The sequence below is a fragment of the Prionailurus viverrinus genome, chromosome C1 (genome assembly GCF_022837055.1).
Source record: "Prionailurus viverrinus isolate Anna chromosome C1, UM_Priviv_1.0, whole genome shotgun sequence".
Classification (NCBI taxonomy): Eukaryota; Metazoa; Chordata; class Mammalia; order Carnivora; family Felidae; genus Prionailurus; species Prionailurus viverrinus.
Genome location: NC_062568.1, coordinates 159,006,234 through 159,021,765, shown reverse-complemented (window position 1 = coordinate 159,021,765; position 15,532 = coordinate 159,006,234). Strand labels below are relative to the sequence as shown.

The 15,532-nt window shown below is 38.7% G+C and overlaps 1 protein-coding gene across 1 annotated transcript in view; it reads right to left on the bottom strand.

Annotated features, from left to right (window-relative positions):
• Positions 1 to 15,289, bottom strand: part of SLC35D1 (solute carrier family 35 member D1) — a 51,065-nt gene extending 35,776 nt beyond the window's left edge. The window contains exons 1-8 of the mRNA XM_047872273.1: positions 14,587 to 15,289; positions 13,747 to 13,780; positions 13,563 to 13,649; positions 12,793 to 12,860; positions 11,117 to 11,188; positions 10,403 to 10,471; positions 8,142 to 8,244; positions 4,214 to 4,306 (exon numbers count right to left, since the gene is read on the bottom strand). Of these exons, the coding sequence (XP_047728229.1) occupies positions 4,214 to 4,306; positions 8,142 to 8,244; positions 10,403 to 10,471; positions 11,117 to 11,188; positions 12,793 to 12,860; positions 13,563 to 13,649; positions 13,747 to 13,780; positions 14,587 to 14,789 (729 nt within the window). The 5' untranslated portion in view covers positions 14,790 to 15,289. The remainder of the gene's footprint in view (positions 1 to 4,213; positions 4,307 to 8,141; positions 8,245 to 10,402; positions 10,472 to 11,116; positions 11,189 to 12,792; positions 12,861 to 13,562; positions 13,650 to 13,746; positions 13,781 to 14,586) is intronic.
• Between the last annotated feature and the right edge of the window lie 243 nt (positions 15,290 to 15,532).

The window sequence follows — 15,532 nt, the reverse complement described above, 5'->3', positions numbered from 1 at the left end:
CCTCCTTATTCTATTTCTCCTTGTAGTTCTTATTATACAATTTATGTTTAGTTGATCTCACCCATTGCATTGCAAGCTCCTTTAAGCAGGGACAGGTCCTTTTTTCTTTTTTTTTTTTTTAATTTAGAGCAGCACCTGAGTAAACACTCAGTAAATATTTGTTGAATGAAAGAAATATGATTACTTGTAAAAGATTAAGTAATGATAAGGCCAAGCTTCAGAAACTTCACTTCCAATATTACTCTGAAGGCATTTCTCACATTCAATAGCTTGTTCTGTGAGAAAGCCCTGCATGGAAATCCCAAACAGGGGTAAACCTATAAGTCAGAGAGGCAGAAATGGCTCTGAGAGATGTAGCCAGACAAACAGTAAGAGATCTTTCTGGAGTCAGACAGATTCTAGTTCTGAACTCTGCCACTGTGGAACCTTAATTATGTTCTTAACCTCTATAAATCAAGTAACAACCTACCTCACAAGTATATAATGAGGATTGAGGAAAATTATTTACATGGAAGCATCCTGTCAGGTACAAGGCATCATACATTATAGGCAAAATCTTCCTAAAGGCCAGAAGTAGCCTCAAATTGTTAATATGGGAACAGCTTTATTTATTTATAAACTGTTCCAAGGCACCTGGGTGGCTCAGCTGGTTAAGCATCTGACTTTTGATTTCATCTCAGGTCATGATCTCACACTTAGTGAGTTCAAGCCCTGCATCGGGTTCTGTGCTGATGGCATGGAGCCTTTTTGGGATATTCTCTCTCTCTCTCTCTCTCTCTCTCTCTCTCTCTCTCTCTCTCTCTGTCTTGCTCTCTCTCTTTCCCTCAAAATAAATAAACTTAGAAAAAAAATGAGCTGGCCCACAAAAAAGTGTCCACTCTTAAAAAAAAAAAAAAAACACGCACATAAATGAATGTCTATGTATACTGTTAAGGAAAAGCACAAGTCTAAAGATACATACTGAAAATGAACCCAACTTACTAGAAAACTCTTATCTGAAATCATGCTACATATGCCCTCTGAAATATGAAACCTTTTTGCCAGGACTTCAGATGTACAGCCTACAGACTACTATAAAACTGAATCTTCCAATGGAGCAAATAAAACTGCAACCTCTTACAGAACACTATGGGCCTCCTGGATGCATCAGGTTGTCTGTGGGTGGCTTCTGGACATTGTTTCTGCGCTGGTGAATAAAAGCAAACCCCTCAACCACCTCTCCAAGTTATATCTCTAACAGCAACTCCCAGAACAGGTTAGCCTTATTTGTTGCATTTAGTGGGTAAGAAAACCAAGCCCCATGTCTTCTAAAAAGCCAATCCTGATATTCAATCCACACCAATTTCTTCCTAACCTAAATATTTATGGTATGACTGACAAGCACGCACTTCGGTGCCAGATCTTATTCCATCTCTGTAGCATGCCAGTGTCTTCTTTGTGTAGCAAGTACTAAGGCATATTTCTCACATATTCCCAATGAAGATGCTCAGACATACTCATCTGAATTGAACTTAAAATGAAATTGCAGTGACTTGTCTCATAAGCATACAAGTAATTTAGGCGTAGAGTCAAACAGAATTCTTATTTCCTAAGTTTCAAATGTAATTCATAACCTACTAAAAGAACACTCACTACTCATGTCACTTATATTTTTACTTTGTTTGTAGGCCAAGCTCCATGAGGCACTTTGTCCCCAACAAGGAGACAGAATTGACCCACTTCCATTTTACATCCCAAGATGCCCCCAAAACACTTCTCCCACAGAACCTAGAACAGTTTATTGCTCTGATGTTGGCAGGTCTACTCCCCAAGACAACCGTATGGTCCTCAAAAGCAAGAAAAACACCTAATTCATCTCTTTTCCTTATCACCTGAGCCTAACACCATGAGACACACGGTAACACTTAACTATTTGAGAATGTTAAATGGAGAACATGTGAAGGAGAGAATGTTAAGAAAAAGAGCAGGAGATTCTAAGACTGCCAGCCAGTGTATCCATCTACACCCCAGTAAACATATTATAAGAATAATATTGGGGCGCCTTGGTGGTTCATTTGGTTAAACATCCGACTTCGGCTCAGGTCATGATCTCATGGCTTGGGGTTCAAGCCCCGCGTTGGGCTCTGTGCTGACAGCTCAGAGCCTGGAGCCTGCTTCGGATTCTGTGTGTGTCTCTCTCTCTTTCTGCCCCTCTCCCACTCACACTCTTTCTCTCTCTCTCAAAAATAAACAAACATTAAAAAAAAAATGTTTTTAAAGAATAATATTAATTAATAGTAAGAGTGAGAACAAACAAACATTTATGTGAAACACAAAACGCTGATAGGGTGTGATTACAGAGCAATAAAATTCAGCTTCCATTAGTTTATCACCCTAACTTGAAAGTATTCAGGTGAACTCTGTCATTCTTAAAAAAACATTTCTTCCAAAATAAACCTTTCTTGACCTTTGCCTGGCACTTTTGTTGGAAATAACAAAAAGATTACTCAAATTCTACTCCTTTGCATAAAAAAGAAAAAAAACAGTAAGATGAAATTCTAAATTTCATTCTAATATAGTTAGCAAAGCAACTTTTTTCACTATGAGTAAACATTCTCAATCATATAGAAACATTGCAAGTTGACTGTTACTGAACTTTCAAATATGCATGAATTATGTTACAACCTGGCTAATAACTTCTATTTAAATGATCATCACTCTGGAATGAATAAATATCGCCTTTGGTCAATTTTTTCAAGTAACTACAAGCTACTAGTCAAAGTCTCAAATTAATGAGAATTCCATTTTGCCAAGTCTATAGAATACCTAACCACATTAATTCTTCCAACTTTCTCATGTACAGACTGACCTCAAGATTTGGATCCATCTGTGCTGTCATGCCTGGTTACTTTACCTTACATTCTTGCCCCAAAGCTAAAGTGTAAGAGGTATTTCTGTCAAAGTCTCCTAGGGGGAGAGAGAATACTGCGGAAAGACCATGGCCTTTGGAGTTCAGGCCTGGGTTTAAACCCTAACTCTATCCACCAACAGTGTAACATTGGGCAAGTTACTTAGTCTCTCTGAGCCCTTATTTCCACATTGGTACAACAGAGATAATTCAAACTTTCTAGAACTGTTCTGGGGACTGCATTGTATTACATATGTAAAGTAACTAACACATAATAGGGACTCAATAAATGTTAGTTTCTCTTCCCACTTTTTTCATAGCCACAAAATACTTCTTCAGCACTCTTTATTAGTCAGACCACCAGCTCCATTTCCTACTTTGGAGTCATTTTTAGGCCTGCTAGCAGCCAGGTCACAGTTCATTAAAACATTTATACATGTTCAAGATGATCTATGCTGTTTTTTTAAAAGCATTCTTGATGAATAAAACAAAGGGCCTTTATAAGCTTTATAAGGTCTTCTACCTTTGACTGAAGAACAATTTTTTAATAGTCTAACTACTTTCAAAACCTTTTCTTTATTTTGGCTCCCACTGATTTGTGAGACTTGTCACCGTCATTAGAGTAAATAACCAATGCATTTATTCTGAAGAAACTACTAGCCAGGGGAATCATTAAAAGAAATCTTGTTATAGAAATCTTGGCAAAATTCTAGGTTTCCATTTAGTCTGCAAAATTTTGTAAATTCTAACAAAATGGTATCAATTTTTTTCCTATGAATAGGGGTTTGTTTTAAAGAAATATTCTTGTATGGATTTATTTTGCTACTCTACTGTGGGTAGCTGTTACCACATAATGCTAAATATCTCCTAAGGAAAAAACCCAGTGTGGGATTTAAACCAGCATGACAATTGTACAACAAAACAGAGAGCTTCTTAGAAATGCCAAATATTTTGTTTAGATTTGAAGAATTCTACTAGTTTAGGATTTTTTGTTTCTCAAGGATAGTCTGCCTCTATTCTTATTTTGTAGTTTAGTAGAAATGTGAAAATTCCCTTCCTCTATCCTTCTGACACATAAGAAGGACACTAGTTGGCATTCACTATTTTTATGTTAACAGTCAAAGCTATTTTGCGCTATTTTAGTACCATCCAATACTCATGCCAAGAAAAAAGGTTACATGACATTAGCAAGCTAAAAAATAAACTCTGTTTTTGGTCATTCAATAAGCACATTACTTTTTAACAACCCCACAGTGTATCTTGTGGCCACAAATAATAATAAAATTCAAGAACATAAGCCATTAAATCATAATTAGAAATTCCTACCTTTTGCGCATCTCCTGTAAAATATGCAATGGCCAGAGTGGGCAGAATCATGAACAGTGCATTGTAATAGAGCAGACCATATTTTCCCAGCTCCTAGAATAGCAAATAATTAGGTGTTTCATTTGGTTCTAGAAGACAGATATACAAAACTCTATATAGAATTCCACTACCATCACACACACACACACACCCTCCCCCACAATATAGACAGCAAATCAGCCAAGTCGTTAAGTTTTGCAAACGTCAATAACCTAAGCTTTCAAAAGCAAGAAAAAAAGAAAAAAAAATGAAACTTACAAGATTTTTAATTTATTTGAAATAAATCCTTTGAGTGCTTAAAACCAGGGAAATAAAAATTACTTCAACTGGCTACCACAAAACAGCAAGCAGGGGAAAGTTTATTTTGAATATACACACCACTCTCTATATAAACACAGTCCTGAAGCCCTTCCCATTCCAGAACTGAATCAAAAGGCACCAAGTCAGTCTTGAGCTTTTAGAACCACAGCAAAATGCCATTTAAGAGAGACAGGGGGGCAGATACATACACACATACTCACACCTAGACCAACACAGATAGACATAACTTGACAGTGAAGTACTTCTGAAAATGGATGTGTGAAGTACAATGAAGATTAAGATTATTCTATCTACGACTCCCAAAAGTATGATTTGCTGTGCCCTCAGCTACTGGGCCACATACACCTTCAAACACAGGGAGCCTATGAGAACTCTGGGTCCACTTTTCATTCACACACTTCTAAGACATTCAGCTGGAAGCAGTCACCTGAAGAAGCAGGCCAGAGTTTGGGGCGGGGGGAGGAGGGTAAAGGCAAGATGGAGATGAAGTAGTGAGGATGGAGGCATGATATCTGCCTAACTTCTGTGATGAAAGATCACTGAACAATGTAAAAAGTCAAACTACCTTCTCAAAAGGAGCTTTGGAAAACTGGAAACAAATACTCAACAACAGAAAACCAGTTGATTAGATACAACCAAACAATGAAATATTATGTGACCACTAAAAATGTTAAATAATACTGATTGATAAGTAAACATGTTCATGAAACTGCACTAAGTGAAAAACAGACTAGAAAACATTATATATTATTGCTCTTTTATTTAAAATTTTACACAGTTAAACATGTACATACACATGCAAATGCTCACATACTCTTGTCCTCCAAAACTGCGCTTCTCACTTGATGGTAGAATTAACAGAGATTTATCTTTTCTTCCTCTTGCTTATCTACATTTTCTACTACTTCTATTATACTTTCTACTATTTCTAATATGTATTATTTGTGATTTCTTTAAAGTTAAAAATGTTTTAAACTCAATAGTTGCATTCAGGTCTGAAATGCAGCACTAAATCTTAATGTCACGTGACTCATGCTCAAAGGACCATGATTTAAGCATTCCTGAAATTACAGGTAATAAAACTTCTGATTTATTAACAGCATCTCAGTGTGGCCATACTGCCTCTCAGATAAACCATATAACTGATTTCTATGGTCACCAAAAGCATCAATGAAAAGATGTGCCTCATTTCTAAGGCAGAAAAAAAAAAAAAAGCCATAGAACAAACAACCTTTAACAACAGATACCCAGTCAGCCAGAGACATGAGTGTGACCTGGTAAGTAAGGATGCCACACACACACACACACACACACACACACACACACACACACACACACACCCTATCCAGATAACAGACAAATACCAAATTCTTTTAATTCTTCCCTGCCTTCTTAAACATAGTACATTGACTAAAATTCAATTGAGGGCATCATCATAAACATGCATTACTGTATTGGGTCCTTATATGATGTTGTGATTTCCTTAATGCTGTTTAATCACCCTGTTTTTGAGTACTTCTATCTTTTATAGTTTTCCTGTTTCTTTCTTTTGCTGTTAGCTGACCTTTTATACCACTGCCTCTCTGCCTCTAACTAGAATTCCATCTTCTAGTATGTTGCTCCCAATCCACGAGGTACGAAAACAGATCAATATGCTTAAAAGTTCTAATACAAATGAGTCCTAAGTCATTTTTAAGGGAGGAAATGAAGGACTCTCATGGGAATGAAATAGCAGAAACTCTCTTTGCTTTTGTCCAGGTTCTAGAATATACTCTAGATTGTGCTGTCCAATACAGTAGTTGCTAGCCGTATGCAACTATTTCAATTTAATTATATTTAAACTACTAATTCAGTTCCTCAGTTGTACCTCAACAGCCACATGTGGCTGGTAGCTACATGGACAGTAGAGATAGAGAATATTTCTATCAACACAGAAAATTCTATTGGTCAGTACGGTTTTAGACAGCTGAGGCTGATGGACAAATGGAATGTTATTACTGGTACATATTTTCCAAAGCAGAAAATGGGCTGAGAAAAAAACAGAGTAAAACTAAATCTCTAACTGTTCCCTTTTCTTTATTTCAAAAAGATAAAAATTATTTAATAGTAGTAGCTTCCACTAAAATACAATCATCATACAAAGTCATCAAGACAAATAAATGAAGAATAAGACATAAAAGGTATACTTAAGAAAAAATTATTGGAAACAATCCACATTGTCCCTATTCTTCAGACCTTCAAAATAAACAATCTCTGAGAATAATGAAAACTACTAGGACATTTATTCCATGGCTCATTCTGAAGAAGGCAAAGCCCGTGCCAAGACAATACAAACCTGACACTAATACTACTACTGACTAGGTAGGGCATTTGTACTTACAATCTGAACTCCAAAAAATGGTCTGAAGGAGTTTCAGAAATATTGTACATATAATAGGGCAGACTAAAACCTAAGCAGATAAGGTCATCTGACTTAGAAGAGAAAACATGGGTAGGGAAATACAAGATTTAAATATGAGATAAAAAATGTACCACTGTTTAGAAAAAACTATGGTGACAGTATCTCATGTGGGTCCTTATAGGGGATACATCATGATAAAAAGGGCAATTCCTTCAATAACAACCCTATGATGTATACAGCTGAGTTCCACATAGCTTCTTCTTACAATAATGTGAACTTAGGGGCGCCTGGGTGGCGTGGTCGGTTAAGCGTCCGACTTCAGCCAGGTCACGATCTCGCGGTCCATGAGTTCGAGCCCCGCGTCAGGCTCTGGGCTGATGGCTCAGAGCCTGGAGCCTGTTTCTGATTCTGTGTCTCCCTCTCTCTCTGCCCCTCCCCCGTTCATGCTCTGTCTCTCTCTGTCCCAAAAATAAATAAAAACGTTGAAAAAAAAATTAAAAAAAAAAAAAACAATAATGTGAACTTATACCATAATATAGTCTCTGCTTTATGGCTTGACCTAAAAATAAAATTTAGTATATATATATATATATATATTCAAAGTGTATAACAGACCAACAAAAAATATCTTTAAAGCATGCTGCAAGTTAAAAGAGCTGGGTATGTAACATTCATGTGTACGAGATCTAGGCCAAGGAATCCAGCATTGCTCTTGAGAGAGAATGATACTAATGCTCCCTAAATGCTTTCCCATTATTTGTGGGACAAATATGCAAAGTCCATTCTTGTTCTGCAGCTCCTTTCAACACTCACTCCTCAAATCTGCTTAAGGTCTTCCAGATATTTCCTTCTTGTCCAGTTCACAGCCATGAACATTTATGACACTTTTCTCCAATGAGCACCCTTAATTATTTCCCTCTCCCAAAGTCCATATTCACCCAATCCTTCCCAGAAAAGGAATAAGAATAAAATCTAATTGCTAATTAATAACTGAAAAATAAGGTTTTTTATGTGAGCAGCAACATACAGATATTTTACCTTCAGAGATCCCTAGGTCTTTCCCCTCTCTCCTAAGTATTTCTTTATTTTCTGCTTTTTTCCTGACAAATTAACATTACCACTCCTAACAATAGTAAACATCTCTTAAAGATGTAGATTGCTACCTACTTTTGAATCTAATTTCTGTTTTACATATGCGCCATTTGCTGCTGTCAGGACATCATTTATCAGAATGAAAACATATCCTTCCAGGTCAAATGCCAAGTCAGAGCTGTAAAACACAAGCAACACTTTAATAACTTACATTTAAAGAACATGCATGTAATTTTAAGTAGGTCTTAAGTACAATATATGGAAGAACATATTCTTATCTAGGTAAGTGAACATTAGGCATTTTACCAGCTATTAGTATTTCTTGATTCCTGGTTATAGTTTGCAATTTCATACTCAATAGGGAAGTCTTCAGAAATGAGACATACTAACACCTAAACATAATCATTAGTAATTAATCAATCACATCAGTTAATAGCACACTGCTCTGAAATCAAAGTCAGACAAGACCAAGTAACCAAATTCACCATTATGATACATCTGAAGCAGGAAGAAGGCACTGGAACTCAATTTCAAAGACAAGGAAACCAGAAAGATGAAGCTGTTAACATGTCACTTTTCCAAGGATTCATTCACACAAAAGGCAGGCTGTACAAGTGGTTGGGTCACTGGGTGGAATATCTGAGGTATAGATTATAGCTAGTTCTGAGATCAAGCTACAACAGTGTCTAAGCACATAGTAGGAACTCAAATACTTAAATGACTGCTTTAAAAGCCTACCAGGTATAACTAGCAGGACTAGGGAAATTAAAATTTTCTATTATTTAGTTGACCACCAGGCACAAGATAAGAACTTAGTAAACTGAACAGAATAATGAAAATCTAAGAAGAGTATGTCTTCATTAAATGTTAGCACCCTAGCTAAAATAGCGGCCCCACATTCCACATTCTGTGATTGTGCAAAACTAGTATATATTTATAGCTAACTAGTACATGGAATGAGACTTCTAAGGAGCTCTATGCCACTGCTATTTTAGGCAGAACTAGCCCATGTACAGTCCCTTTTCCAAACAGCCTGACAGCCTTTTAACTTCAGACTCCCTTCCACCCAATCTGTTTCCCAAGTAAAAGGTTCTGATTAGATAAGGCTGGTCCAAATCTGCAGGCCAGGGTTGACCCTGAGGAACTCCTGTTGTTTGACTCTGTTTGGGGCCCCACCAGCTTCAAGGAAATGCTTCAAAGACTAGCAGGGCATCTCTAAAAAGAAAGGTCAAAGGCTCATATACAATTTTTCTTCAAGGAGGCAATATCACCTAAAGGGAAAAATAGTTAGCTATATAATAAAATTCTAGTAACTATTCTATCTTAAAAAAAAAAAAAAAAAAAGGAATGCAATTTCACTTGGAAATTTAGGGTAGAATAGAATCTGACTTTAATATTTCCTCCTGCCTATACCACAGGGATGATGAAGGTAAATGAGCTAATCCAAGAAGCACACTGAATTCCCAGATGGAAAATGTATGCTGGGCAGAATTTGTGTCATTAGCAACCCCAAGTATGTATGCCTTGGGCTAAGTAAAATGTAGAAGGCCTCTAGCTATAACTTTAATTTTCTGAGTCTTTGGGCATACATTTTCACCCTACATTTTAAATATTAATTAGTTAATTAATAAATTAATTTATTTTTGAGAAAGACAGGGTAGGAGCAGAGAACTATGAGATCATGACCTGAAATGACTGAGTGACCCAGGTGCTCCTCTTCCTGCATTTTAAAACTTAAACTTAAGAACAATGGAAAAAGCTTCAGTAATTTAACAGAATGTCTAAGTTATGGCATTTGTGATACATCTTAAGTGAGGACAAATAAAGAAATTCTATTCTTTATTATTCCACAAGGCAAATAATTCATTATCATCTGCCTTTTCTAAGACACTATTTTCTTTAGCGCTATGCAAAGTAAACGAATACCACATGATTTATAAAAGCACACAGGCTCTGGAGTCAGGCACAAATTCAAATTCCGGCTCTGCCATTTACTAGCTGTGTAACCTTGACCAAGTTACTGAACTCAGGTTTCAGTTTCTTCAACTAAAAATAGGAAAATTATACCCATAGCTTTCAGAGTTGTTGTAAAGAATGCATAAGTAATATGTGTAAAATGCCAAACATGGCATATGGTATGTGCTCAATAAGTAGAAGAATCAGATTTTGCCAGCCTTGACCTTAATACAGCCAAAAAGATTGAACTCTCTGAAGAGTCTTTTGGATGTTTTCAAAGACATGATTCTTACTTAGCCTATAAAAAAAACTCTTTACTGGTAATTGATTATTATTAATAATTATTGATAATTTCCAGTATGTTCTTAATACATTCTTACCTGGCAGCTACAAAGGCTCCAATAATCATTGCAAATACGGTCATCTTAATACCCCAAGAAAAAGTCTTCCTACAAAATAAAACAATTAAAAAGCACATACATATGCCTTTAGTTATTCACAAAGACTCAATCTGCAACACAGGCAAAAAATATATATGTGTGTGTGTGTGTGTGTGTGTGTGTGTGTGTGTGTTTTCTTTAAAAAAAGCTATAAACAATCATATTTTAAATGCTTCCAAGAAATTGGATATTTCAAAGAACCCCTTTACATGAAGCAAAAAGTTATACAAAAAAGTGTATTCATATTTTGATTCTTATATTTACCATTATTGAGTTTGCATTTCTGTAAATCAGAATTTCTTTAAGTAGACAAAGGTCACACGCACTTGTGGTAAAAGTAGCCAAGACATGAACACTATTTAAAACCTATACTGATGTTTCTGACCCAGCTTCACCCAGTGGCAACAGTAAGTATAGGAATTCTTAGAAGTATATCTCATGTTCAGACAGATTCCAACTACTACAATTCATAATCTTCCCAACTACTGCTCCCATAAACTATCAATTCCTATAGCAAAGGAAGAAAGTTGCTTAAATTTCTCAAAAGATAAAGTTGAAACAAGACAAATAATTTTACTATTTCACATATGCTGGGCCCCTTTTCAAGATAATTAAAAGTTTGTTAAAGACTACATATATTAGAAATTAGCTCACTTGAGTAAAACTCCTTCAGCAAACATTGTAAACAGGATGGAGAACCTTCTCAGAACTGTAAACATTGGCAAACTGCAAAAAAAAAAAAAAAAAAAAAAAAGGAAAAAAATATGATTAGGTAAAATAAAGTTTAACAATTTACTTTTTTAACTAAGACTCCCCAAATATCTTAAAATAATGTTAATCTCTTCCTTCCATTATGCTGGTTAATTCCATTCCACATTGATTAATCTGTAATTAAACCTTTATTTCTTTCTAGGATTCTTATTTGAAAGCTGAAAGAATTGCTTTTATAAAACTACTAGAAGTGAGAAATACCAAGCTAACTATAAAAAATGGTAGAGATCATGTATCTATTATCAAAGACTAATAACAGCCACTTTATCTCACTCTACTTTTATACAAATACCCTTAAAAGTAACCATGTTAGTCTTCCTTTTTTACTAGACTGACCTTACTTCCCACCCACTCCACTCCCCCTGAACACGTCCAACCCTCCAAAAAGCATCTATGATAATCTACCCACATGAAACATTCCTTGATTGTCCTTTTGTGGAAATACTTTGGTCTTCCTCTAAATTACCACAGCATTTTGCTTGCACTAGTCAAACACATATCCTCTTGTGATAGAATTATTTCTGAATATATCTCATCTCACTCCAAAGTGCCTTATACTTAGCTGGCAATAAAAAATAGGCTGAGGATGGATAGATGGATGACAATGGATGAAGAAGAGCAAATTCTATAGAAGCAGCACTTTGTAGCATGTCTGCATTTCTTTCCAAGTGGATAATGAGATGGAAAAGGATGCCCCACCCATGAGGAATCTAACTTCCATGAACCCTCTCCCAGAGATATCATCATGGTTATTCTGTCAGGTTTCTTGGGTCTGGAGAAAGAAGAAATGAAAAACGCTTTGTCTCTCATCCTCAGAGATCTCCCCATTGTTTTACAATCATCTACTATGCCAAAGGTTTACCTTAAGTGGAAGTAGTGAAACCATGGATTTCTGTTAAACGGCTTCCCTATGTGTATAATTTTAGTATCACATACACCCAATACATACTATACTCCTCAAGTGGAGAAGCCAAGAATTGGGAGGTTAGAGGATAATTAAACAGTTTTGTTGTAGAGCAGCGAACTACTGCTTTTTTCTAGAAGTGAATACGCTGCTTCTACAGTGATATGGCCATGGGTACAATATTTGTATCAGAGTTCCATCTGATGTTATTTTAACTACTTCATGTTAAAAGAAACACTACAAAAGTTCTCATACCACCCTCTGATTTTGCTTGCAGAATTTGCTTAAAATATGATATTTATAAATTGTATTAAAGAATTGAAACCCCAGAAGCCTAACATATACTCTCCACTACTATATAGGTCTGGAAAAATAATGAAAATCTCCTATCACAGCATTTCATAACATTTTAAGACTTCTATTAGCAAAGTGAGGAGGGAAAAAAACCCCAAAGCAAATAAAACTCTTTCTATTCAAACTTAAAGAATTTAAACTAAAATCTTTTTGGTGTAATCTTCATTATTTACTAACAGAAGCTTTCCGGTCTTTTCATTTTCTTCCAAAATCAAAAACAGTGTGTTAAATATTTGACATTCAAGTACAGTTTTAAGAATACATTATATTAACCTCACTAGTAAAATAAAGTTATCCATACTTCAGTTTCTTTGTGCTGAACAGTCCCGTGATTTGGTTCCCAAAATATAGTAGAGGTAGTGGAAACGTCTAGAAAATTTAAAAAGGGATAACAAAACTCAATAATAAAGATAGCTAAAACAAGGTCCTTTCAAACAGAAACAGTTTTGTTTATATGATCAAAATCTTTCCACTTAAAACATAAGATTAGAACTCACACACATTTTTGGCCCCCGTGAAGCACCCAAAAAACATTATTCCTGGATAAACAGCACTACTGTGGCAGAGAGAGGGAAGAATGGAGAAGGAAAAAGAAAACAGAAATATGAATATGATCAAAGCATAGGAGACAGTAACATCACCTGCTTTAAAATATAACGGATTAGCCCATGGCAGAAAAAGGAAAGGCATTTCATCTTCACATGGAGTTAAGCATAGGCAGACAGAAAAATAACAAAACAAACCCAAAGAACAACGAATGCAGGATACACTGGCTGGATTAGATGGATGTAGAAAATGCAAAACAGCTGTCCTCCCAATAAGTGTTCATCGATTAAAACAACACAAGATCTCAGGGGGCTTTTTTCCCTTAATTTTACAGAGTGTGTAGGCCTTTTTAAAACACATATTACTAAATTTATTCTTACCTTCACTATACCCACTCTGGGCAATTTCAAGCCTGCAATTTTTAAATAGGCGGAGCACTGACAAAAATATATAGGGACTTCTTTTCAGCAAAAAGCACTAGTATTATTATTATCATTATCATTATTGCTATTATTACTATTTTACCTTTCGAGGTACATTTCTGTCAAGGTCAGGAAACTTGACTACTCTGAGCGCCTTTCCCACCCAGAGAACTGCCACTGTGGCCACCATCTGTAAACAGAGAACACAGATTCACTGTTCTACATATAAAGACACACACAGAAGTTCGAACGACATAAACCACGTAATGCTGAAGATTCCAACTAACCTGGCCAAGTCCAACACATAGTGAGGAGGGAAATCTACAAAAAAGGTAGAGAGAGAGAAAAATACGGGGTCAGGAAAACCCAAACGTAGCTCCGTCGATTCAATTTAAATGCATTTTGATACAAACACCAACATCTGCCTTTTATCCAAATGAAAATCTGAGAAAAATCCCTGCTGGTTGTCAGGCAACACCCCTGATTCTGTAGCCTCGGGCGGCCACTTGTCTCATCTTGTCCGATTCCACAATTTCAGTCAGCTGCCTCCAACAGATTTTTCAAGCGGTGAAGAAGACAGACATAGGTGTCTTCAACGGTTTCACATCTTTAAAACAAAAATGCTGCTTCTGCCTCAGGGTCCCAGTGACAGCGTCAGAATCGTCTTAAAAGAGCTTGAGGATGCGCACGTCCCCAGAGGCTGTCAGCAAACTCGAGGAACCCTGAAGCCCCGGACCCCGGCCCAGGATGCCGGGAAGGGAAGGCATCCCTCACTCTGCTCCCAGCCTGGCATGCAACGGGAGCCAAAAGTCACGAAGCAACTCCGCTCCGTTACTCCGCAGGGCAAGGTCTCCTGGGCGCTGCACAGTAGGCACGGCGGGCGCTTTCCCACCGCGGCGGGTACGCGCGCCGGGCCGTCCGGGGCCCCGCGCCCAGAGAGGGACCCGCACCCCGGCCCATGCGCCAAGCCGGCCCGGCCGCCCGGGCCGCGCGTCCGCCGCCAGCCCTCTCCGGCGCCCGCCCAACTTTGTTCAGCTTCAACTTTGGCAGGGTTAAGTCCAAGGAGCCGGCGCCCCGCCGCAGCCGCGCGCTCCTCCCCACGGCCTCGGCCGCCGCCTCGGCCCTACCTGTAATTGGTGAGCACGCTTTTGTTGACCACCACGATCAGGAAGGAGCTCACGCCGTAAAAGCCGGCGGCCAGCAGCTTCAGGAACACCGTCAGCGTTTCGGCCGACGCCATCCCCAACTCCTCCTCATGTCTGTGTGTGGAGGATTTCGCGGGGGCTTCTCCTTTAACCCGGGCATGCTGACGTCTATGAACTTCCGCCATGGCTGCGGCGGCGGCGGCCTGTGAGAGGAGCGGCGGGCGGGCCCGGCGGCAGGGCCGAGCGGCGCGGGGGGCCTGTGGCTGTAGTTCCCGGGGGACTCGCGGGGCCCTGGTCGGCAGGCTGTGTCGGCTGCGCGCTCGCCGCCTCGGCTCCCCGCACGGTAGCCGCCCGTCCCCGCCCAGGGGCAGGAACGCTGGGTTTCACACCCTTGGGGACTGGGCTCGGGCATTGTGCAACGCGGGGTCAGAGGGTAGGGGCCGCGCCAGGATTGGTCTGGGTAGGGGTTGGAGAGGGCCTGGAGAAGGGACGGCGGCGACCCTCAGTCCCGGGCAAAGAAGGAAAGGAAGCCAAAGAGCAACCACTCGGGGACACCTGAGCGCCAGGCGGCAAAGCAAATTCACCGAACGCCGCGGCCGCCCGGCGCCTGCGCGCGAGCCTGCGCTGGGTCTATCAGCGGCCGCGTACCTACTGCTGGGGAGGCTGGAGGCTGGGGGACTGGAAGCCGTATTCTCCAGATAACAGCCGCAACAAAAGTACGGACCATCCTCCCCTCGGTAACAGGTGGCTGGCTGACTTATTCTCAAGGTGTGCGCGTCTAGACCTTGTTCTTTTGGTCTCTCCTGCAGAAGGTCAAAGCCCTTCAAAAGTATCACATGTGGATAAAAGTAAACACCAAGCATTTCATTCTGCATTCCCTCGGGCTTCTTACATTTTCTGAACTCAGAAACACCAAACAATACTTTCT